This window comes from Nicotiana tabacum, chromosome 24 (genome assembly GCF_000715075.1).
Source record: "Nicotiana tabacum cultivar K326 chromosome 24, ASM71507v2, whole genome shotgun sequence".
Classification (NCBI taxonomy): Eukaryota; Viridiplantae; Streptophyta; class Magnoliopsida; order Solanales; family Solanaceae; genus Nicotiana; species Nicotiana tabacum.
Window position 1 is genome coordinate 14,384,583 of NC_134103.1, and position 9,436 is coordinate 14,394,018.

General features: G+C 36.5%; 2 protein-coding genes and 1 long non-coding RNA gene across 3 annotated transcripts; 2 read left to right on the forward strand and 1 right to left on the reverse strand.

The window, feature by feature from the left end:
- Positions 1–296: 296 nt before the first annotated feature.
- On the forward strand, positions 297–3,829 carry LOC107799009 (6-phosphogluconate dehydrogenase, decarboxylating 2). The gene is given in 3 exon segments (XM_016622066.2): positions 297–435; positions 2,104–2,882; positions 2,884–3,829. Coding segments are annotated over 2 exon segments (1,458 nt in total). The 5' UTR covers positions 297–435; positions 2,104–2,111; the 3' UTR covers positions 3,571–3,829.
- Positions 3,830–6,263: 2,434 nt separating this feature from the next.
- LOC107799010 (uncharacterized) lies at positions 6,264–7,168 on the reverse strand. Its single transcript, XM_016622067.2, has 2 exons — positions 7,028–7,168; positions 6,264–6,937 (listed from the first exon to the last, which is right to left on the reverse strand). Exons 1-2 carry the CDS (start codon positions 7,038–7,040, stop codon positions 6,519–6,521), a joined length of 432 nt encoding a protein of 143 aa, XP_016477553.1. The 5' UTR covers positions 7,041–7,168; the 3' UTR covers positions 6,264–6,518.
- Positions 6,752–9,132, forward strand: LOC142178532 (uncharacterized). Its single transcript, XR_012706723.1, has 3 exons — positions 6,752–6,889; positions 7,168–7,238; positions 8,995–9,132. It is a non-coding gene; the product is annotated as an uncharacterized LOC142178532 (long non-coding RNA).
- The last annotated feature ends 304 nt before the right edge of the window (positions 9,133–9,436 follow it).

Below are 9,436 nucleotides of genomic sequence, written 5' to 3' on the forward strand. Positions count from 1 at the left end.
AAAGAGAGTAAGTTCTATGAAATGACTGTGTATATATAAAATTGATACGTATTAGATAATTTCATAACTTTTTAGATAAATATTAATTGGTAATTGAATTAAAAACAACAATTAATATACTATTACATAGTATTAATTTTAGCATAAAATAGTTTATATATTATTAGTATATATAATTTAATCGAAAACGAAATAAAATGACACCACCCAAAAAAAAGGAAAGAAGAATATTCAAAGGAAAAGGGAAATATCAGAAATATTTGAAAATTATCATGTGAATAGCCATAGCCCATAGGACAGCATTCTTGGAAACTCAGAAATATATAAAGAGCAGTCGTGCTTTGACTGCAATACGTAAGCCACAGTGTTTGTAGAAGAGAATTAGACCCCGTCACCTAAAGTTTGTTTCTCTCCATTCGTAAAACTTCACATTGGGTAGGTGAGTTCACTCATTAAACTTATATCTTTATATGAAATCACTATTTATTTAGAAGATCTTAACAACCCCAGATCGCAAATTTTCCTTTTTCTTCATTTTTTGGACTTATTTGAGGTACTTATACCTTTTTTAAAATTTGGTTTAATCTGTTAAAGTTTTGATCTTTATTTTGTGACAGTTTAGTATTTGATTAAAGATGTTAGCTTTAATTCAGGTTTAATCTGTTAAAGTTTTGATCTTTGTTTTCTGATAGTTTAGTATTTGAGTAAAGTAGGTAGCTTTAATTCAGTAATCTGTTAAAGTTTTGATCTTTATTTTGTGATAGTTTAGTATTTGATTGAAGATCTTAGCTTTAATTCTTGATTTCTGATATGGGTTTTTCTCATTCTTCATTCGGTTGTCTTGTGGTTGAGTAGTTTTTTTTACTGCAGGATTTTACAGTACTTGCATTGGATCACTTAGGACCCGTTTGGCCATAGATTTTGCCAAAATAAAATTTGGTTTTATTTGGCAAACACATGTTTGGCCATAGATTTTGCCTATATTTTGGCCAAATCCCAAATCCTAAAATCAGCTCTGTAGCTAGTTTTGGGCCAAAATATCACTATTATATTTTTTTAAAATTGCCCCAAACTTTTGTATTTCATAAAAGAACCTCCATTAATTATTTTGTAACGATGTTGCTTCGTCTTCTCGGTCATCCGATATTGTTTCATGTAGTTCATTATAAAAATGATAATTTTGTATCAAATTTATTTATGTTCAGGACTATGGTTTGCGATAATATAATGAATGTTATTGATAATGATACTGTTGGGTATCTGTGATAATTTTTAGAACTTGTGGATATAGGTCATGTTTCATGTTTTTCCAAACCAAACTTCACCCAAAACAGATGTCCAAACACATTTTCATCTTCAAACCAAACTTCACCCAAATCAGATTTTTCAGAATAAATTTGGGAAATCTATGGCCAAACGCTAGCTTAGTTAGAATGCTGAAACCTTCATTTTTTTTTTTTTTTTTTTTTGGTTTTCCTCTTTTCTGGTTACCTTTCTTTGATTCTTGTTGTGCTTTTGGCCAAAAGGTTTGGAACTTCTCTTTTTATGTTTCATCCAGATCTGATCTATTATGTTTTTGTTGCTTTAGTTTACAATAACTGTTCTTTTCTTGTCACCTTTTGGTAACTTTTTTGGTATTTCTCTGTCAGCTGATTCTATTCTTCCTTCCTGCATCCGGATCCGTTTCACATTTGCTTCCATGAATTGGTTTTGTAATTTGTTCCTATACCCTTTTAGTTTAAGGTATCTGAATTGGTATTTCCTTGATTCTGTTACTGGTTTGATAAGCAGCAAAATTGTGAATGACAGAAAATATAATTGAGTTTAAACCACACGTTGACTTCAATTAGGTAAAATTTGCTCAAGAAAGGCAACAACTTGACTATATGAAGTAGGAATCACGATTTTTGGTTCTTTTATTAGCTTAATTCTAGAAGAAATAACCCATGTGCAAAGTAATAATGAGAGTCGATGTTAGCAGAAATGTCCTCTCAAAATGTGTCCTAATTATCTGTTCTCGTTGTTGCTATAAGCTATTCCTTCTTGTACCTTTTATGCTTTCAGTTTCATCCTAAGGATTTATTTCCCATCCTCTGATGACAGGTGACAGCATGGCTTCTCCGACAAGAATTGGTCTTGCTGGCCTTGCTGTTATGGGCCAAAATCTTGCTCTCAATATTGCTGAGAAAGGATTCCCTATATCTGTTTACAACCGAACCACTTCAAAAGTTGATGAGACTGTTGAACGAGCTAAAAAAGAAGGAGATCTTCCTCTTTATGGCTTTCATGATCCAGAGTCCTTTGTGAATTCTATCCAAAAGCCTCGCGTCATAATCATTCTTGTCAAAGCTGGAGCACCAGTTGATCAGACCATCAAAACTCTTTCGGCTTACATGGAGAAAGGAGACTGTATCATTGACGGTGGTAATGAATGGTATGAGAACACGGAGAGGAGAGAGAAAGAAATGGCTGAGTTAGGACTTCTTTATCTAGGGATGGGAGTTTCAGGTGGTGAAGAGGGGGCTCGAAATGGACCGTCGCTGATGCCTGGAGGCTCTTTTGAAGCCTACAAGTACATAGAAGATATCTTACTAAAGGTCGCTGCTCAAGTTCCTGATAGTGGACCTTGTGTTACATACATTGGTAAAGGTGGTTCTGGCAATTTTGTTAAGATGGTCCACAATGGAATTGAATATGGTGATATGCAATTGATTGCGGAGGCTTATGATGTTCTGAAATCTGTTGGGAAGCTCTCTAACGATGAGTTGCAACAAGTTTTCTCAGAATGGAACAAAGGGGAGCTTCTGAGCTTCTTGATTGAAATCACAGCTGATATATTTGGAATCAAGGATGACAAAGCAGATGGATATTTAGTAGACAAGGGTTCTGGACAAGACTGGAATGAAAGGTACTGGTAAATGGACTGTTCAGCAAGCTGCTGAACTGTCAGTTGCTGCTCCTACTATAGCGTCATCACTGGATTCAAGATTCCTTAGTGGATTGAAGGATGAAAGGGTGCAGGCAGCCAAAGTTTTCAAATCTAGCGGGGTTAGCGATATACTTGTTGAACAGTCTGTGGATAAGAAGCAATTGATTGACGATGTGAGAAAAGCACTCTATGCATCAAAAGTATGTAGCTATGCCCAGGGAATGAATTTGATAAGGGCAAAGAGTGTTGAAAAGGGATGGGACTTGAAACTAGGGGAGCTTGCTAGGATTTGGAAAGGTGGTTGCATTATCCGTGCTATATTTTTGGATCGTATCAAGCAGGCTTATGACAGAAATCCAGATCTCGCTAACCTGCTTGTGGATGAAGAATTTGCAAAGGAGGTAGTTGAACGACAGTCTGCCTGGCGAAGAGTGGTCTGCCTTTCTATAAGCTCGGGTATCAGCACACCTGGTATGTCTTCAAGTCTTGCTTATTTCGACTCATACCGGAGGGAAAGGCTTCCCGCAAATTTGGTCCAAGCTCAAAGGGATTACTTTGGTGCTCATACTTATGAGAGGACTGATATGCCGGGGGCATTTCATACTGAGTGGTTCAAGATTGCCAAACAGTCGAAGATCTGAGTTTCTTCTGGTTACATTCTTGCCATTGACCTAATTGAATAAAGTTCATGTTGTCACTGAATCTGGGAAGAGAGATCCTGTGGTATCACATCTTGTCATCTGGTCTCTCAGGTGTTGAAATTTCCCTATGTTTGTTGTGGAGCCTATTTGTATTTCTAGTCCTTGGCAGCTTTTTTCTCGTGTTATGTTTTCCAAGTTGCTGAAAACTCTCATACAAGCAAAGAAAGTATTATCCCTTGTTTTGGATAAAGTTCTTTAATCTTTTTCTGTCCTTACTTTTGCTCTATCTTGACTTGCATTCTCATTTTTCTTAACCATTTAATGCATTTATCTTGTTCCTTCACTCTACATTGTTCGGGTGTGTTACACGATATTTTCTGATTCATTTGAAATATCTGTGCTATTTTACTTGAGGATCTTGATTAACCTCTGATTTTAAATCAGAACCACAGAAGATCTGGTCCAGTATATTTTTACAGCATTTTGTATATGGGTAATTGACCCTTTGATAAGTTGCTTTATATACGGGGATATCCATCTTTTGATCCTTTCCTTTTTGGGAAGTTACATTCAAGTTCCCATGTTGTCTTTAATTAGCTAATATTTGGAAATGTCAGAAGATTTTCATCACCGGATTTCACTTGGAACTAGGGACCTCGTAATTCAACTAATGATCAGTAGTAAATGGACACACTTGGTCCGGTGTTTTCCAGGAGTCTTCTTATATTGGTTGAAGACTTATATATCAGTGTTGGGATAAGTGTGAGATTTAGAGAACCTCCGGTTTATCTTTAAAAAACAAGTAGTTTAGTATTGGAATGTCAGAAGATTTTCATCACCGGTTTTCACTTGGAACTAGGGACCTCGTAATTCAACTAATGATCAGTAGTAAATGGACACACTTGGTCCGGTGTTTTCCAGGAGTCTTCTTATATTGGTTGAAGACTTGTATATCAGTGTTGGGATAAGTGTGAGATTTAGAGAACCTCTGGTTTATCTTTAAAAAACAAGTAGTTTAGTATTGGAATGAAATGGGCCCAAATAAAGCGAAATGATAGAGGATTCACATCCAACGCCAACTAATCTTTGATTAAGGCGTAGTTGATTGATCGATTGGTAGTAAGTGGACATTTACTGCAAGTATCATACATCCGATCTGGTTCTGCTTATATGGTGCCAATTTTTAAGCTCTGAATACTAATATTTCACATTTGCTGGATTCAAGAACCTTGCCTATATATTTATCAGATTACATAGACTGGGAAAAAAATTAATCAGTCCAATAGTTCATAGCATATATCTAATCATCCCTAAATAATTGGAGTATTGGACTTATCAATTTTAAACCTCTTTCCTTATCCCCCCAAAGAAAGAAAGAAAGAAAGAAAAACACCTCTTTCAACTTTTGTCTGTTCAGCCCAAGTTGGAGTCACTTGCCAAGGAGCAGATGCAGAAAATTCTGCCTTCAATTCTCATGAGCAAATTTCAGTAAGCAGCTGGCCTTACCGAGACTTATTGTCCATGCCTCTGCTCTGCATCTTTATCTATGTCCTTATCCAAGAGTATCCATGGAGCCTGTACATTTCTCCTTTTAATTTCCGTTGCCCTCTACACAGATCGCACTTTTAGAAAATCGTCTGTTTGTAAGTTTCTTATATCTAATTGGGTCAGTTTAAAATGGTTGTGCTTGAGTTAATTCGCTAACTGTTGTTATAGACAACTCGTGTTTACACCTTCAACTTGTTGCAACATGAGACGTGGCTTTTCTAAACATCATCTGAGGACCTCTTCTCGTAGATTGTGCATTTAGCCTGAACTCAAGATGTTTGCTAGCTTATGTGACAGATGTTTGAATTGTCAATTCTGCATATCTTCTCCACATGGTCGGTTGTTTACAACAAACGCAGTGTAATCCCACAAGTGGGGTCTGAGAAGGGTAGTGTATACGCAGACCTTACCCCCACCTTGAAGGTAGAGAGGTTGTTTCCGATAGACCCTCGGCTTACACATTGCAGAGGATCGTGCTTTAATTAAATACAGCACATGTTGTTTAAGTACTGCTGTAACTATGTTGAATAGCTTTTGGATTTGCAACATGATTTGTTCTGCAGTTCATGTGTAATTAGCAAGTCTGATCTCTGAAACCACCACCAAAAATAGCGGATAAAATTTGAGAGATCAGACTAATTAGGTCTTGAACTCATTCCTTCTCATTTACCTTATCCCTTCCCTTTCGTTTGATTCTTTTAGACATAACTTGCTTTTCTTACTACATTTATGTAGCAATTCTTCCTATAAGGTAAGTTCTCCTACCGATAGGTTGAAGCAGCTGGACAACCAACTTAAAGGGCAGCCTGGCACACAAGGCATCCCGCGTTCACGCAGGGTCCGAGGAAGGGCCATGTAGACAGCCTACCCTAATGCAAACATTAATGGCGGCTTTCGCGGCTCGAACTCGTGACCTATAGGTCACACGGTGACAATTTTACCGTTGCTCCAAGGTTCCCTTCCTGCACAACCAACTTAAAGTATCTGAAAACAAGAACTCATAAAAGAAAGACTCTTATTTAAAAAAAAAAAAAATGAAAACATAAGAGCCTTCCACAATTTCCTGCTTCTTTTATTGGAATTCCAATAGCCATCATAGGCTGACTAGATTGAGGAAATTTATCGGTTGAGAAGAAAGATGCAAATATACCTCATCGGCGACACTCTTAAATCTTGACATTATAGGATATGTGATGCATTACATTTGTTGTTCATGAGCCAAGTAGGTTTGCTCAATCTTTTACATGATTTCTTCTTTCACCGTCGGAACTAAAATAAAAAAGTGAAATACTCCCTTCAAGATATCAACCCAAAATCTGATATCAGAAATGGACTAATGGCCGACGGTGAAGAATCAAATAAGAAGGATTTACAGTGATTGTGGTATCTCAGTTTAGCCCTTAATTTCCATGCTTTTCCCTTGTTGAACTGCAATAACCATAACTTTTGCCACTCTTTGCTTTATGACCTGGATCTTCTTTTGCTGCTTTTACATTCTTATCAGATATTTTCTTCTTCGCTTGTCTTTGTTGTTCCTTGCTTGTGAACTTCCTGTTGTCTTCTTCTGCATGCTTGAATTCATGTTTCCGATAACTTTGCTCTACGCTTGTGCTTACTCCTTGTTGACTTGGACCAGATGAAGCGTCAGAAGTCATGGAGTCGTCACTGCCACCACCTTCTTCAATATAATCAAGATTTTTGTATCCCTTCCTCGGAGTTCCTTCATCATCATCGTCGTCGTCATCTTCAACATGATTATAGTCACGATAAGGTGAACCGATATACATTGTCCAACCGGACTCATTACTGCTGCATTCTTCTGTTATACCTCCAAGTTGATAGTTTAGGATACTCCATTACTCTAACTGGAAAATGAAAGGCATTCAAAGAAAAAATAAAAATGACTAACCTTCTTTACTCATTCCTCAATGCATGTTTAGCTAGGTGCAGCACAATAGCAAGATAGACTGGGATTGTAGGATTCTCTTCGTTCTTTCACTTATTAATACTTATCTGTCACACCTGAAATACCATCCTCTTTACTCTCAGTGTCTACCTCATAAATAGAGAAGCAGCTTCTGAAATGGAAATACAAGGAGGGTGTCCCACTCCAGAAATAGGTAAGAATGTGTAACCCCAGTGTTCTTGATTAGATAGAAGAGGTCCTGTTACAGTACTCTTTGGTTATAAGAGCCTTTAAATTCTTTGTCTGTTTCATCCACAAAGATCAGCCTTTCATGTGAGATATATGAACTGAAGCCAACTGTGTTTTGGCGTCTTATATGAGGTTAAAAAATATTTTAAAAAAAGGACCGATGCACTAAGCTCCCGCTATGCGTGGGGTCCGAGGAAGGGCCGGACCACAAGTGTCTGTTGTACGCAGTCTTTCCCTGCATTTCTGCAAGAGGCTGTTTCCACGGTTCGAACCCGTGACCTCCTGGTCATATGATAGCAACTTTACCAGTTACGCCAAGGCTCCCCTCCGAGTTTAAAAAAATATAGTTTAATGTAAAATCCCAACTTCCCCCAATAAACAGTCAAGTTTTTTGCTACTTTTGTTTTGTCCTTTGTCTGCCCTTATCTTTCACCTCATAAAGCAGGCATTTGTCTTTTGTTTTCTTTGGGGGTAAAACTGAAACTCACAGTAAACTTCCTGAAAAACTTTTTGACTTTTGACAGTAGCTAATGAGTCAGCTATGTGATTATAGTTTGTTCAGTACCCCTTTGTGACTGGGGCCTTTGATGGGCAAAAAAGTTATTGGAGTAATCTGTTTTTTTACACTTTACTCATTTCATTTGTTCATCTCTTGCTACTATATCATGATTGGAAATTTGGGTTGTTTGTTGAATAAGTCTGACCTTCCAAGAAAAGGGAGAACTTTGCTCTGATTGTTTATTTCTTGTTAATTGTTATCCTCATGGTAGTATTCTAAAGAGTCTTCCCCACTTATTTTCTTGTTTTTGGCTTATTTTCTGTTGAGTTTAGACAGCAAAGGTCCCTTTGCATATTTTTTTCAGACTATATATATATATATATATATATATATATATATATGTGGCCTTGAAGGGGAGCCTTGGCGTAACTGGTAAAATTGCTGCCATGTGATCTCACGGGTTCGAGCCGTAGAAACAACCTCTTGCAGAAATGCAGGGTAAGACTGTGTACAATACACCCTTTGTAGGCCGGCCCTTCCCCGAACCCCGCGCATAGCAAGAGCTTAGTGCACCTTTTATATATAGTGGCTATCTTCTTTGATAGAATCTTGATTTTTTTTCTTTCTCAGTTTCTTGGGCTCCATATGGGGGTCAATTGTTTGGAAGTTATAAAAAAATAAGGGGACAACATTTCCTTAGCTGGGGATTTGATTCAACAGCTTGTTTGCTTCCATCATGTGTTTCAACATTTAAATTATGGAAATCCAGGCCTCATGTGCAAGAACATTGATGCTTTTTGGATTGCAATTATATGCATGTGTTTTCATCAATATTTTTTTTGTGGAAGTCATTCTTACACATCACCAAAATTCTATTCATAATCATTATCATAAATCTTGGTAATTAGGCACTATCTAAACAGCTCAAAGACAGATAATGGAATAATTATAAAGCACTTAATTATCTGGCAGTATTGAGTCATGGTCTATTGGTTTCATTGGTCTATGAATTTAGCTGTCTTATAATTAATATTAGAAATTTAGAATCATCTTTATGGGTTGCACAAATTGTTCTTTTTTAGTTGGAAATGAAACTTTAAAATCCTATTCCTCAATGTGACAGGTGAGGTTCATGCATTTTAAACTGGCATTATTAGGTTTAATCATTCATTCATAAGTTCCATTATTCTAGCTTTTTCACTAATAGAAATATTCTTATCAGAAATGACCAACTTATGGCATGAGTCATGACAACACAAAGAGCAAAGAGCCAAGAGCCATGGCCAGTCTGTTAATTTAAGTATATTCTCATTTGTTGCATTTCTTAATGAAAATTGAACATGTTAAGATGAATTAGAACATGGGTAAAGTTAATTCTTCTTTTATTTTAAATTCCCTTTATTTTGTTGTTTGATTGGAGGGACTGAAGTAGTCTCAACATAAAATTTTGCATAACATAATACTCTCACTACCTTTGGTTAGAGGGGTTAGAGAGAAAAAACAAAAACTCGCTTCATATGATTTATGTAGCATTTGGTTGGTCATACAAAAGAATAAGATAGAATGTGAAATAAGAACACATATATATAACTATTTTACAAAAAATCTCTTAAAGTAGGTAATCTCTTTATAATACTATAGTTATTTACTGGATAACAATTCCT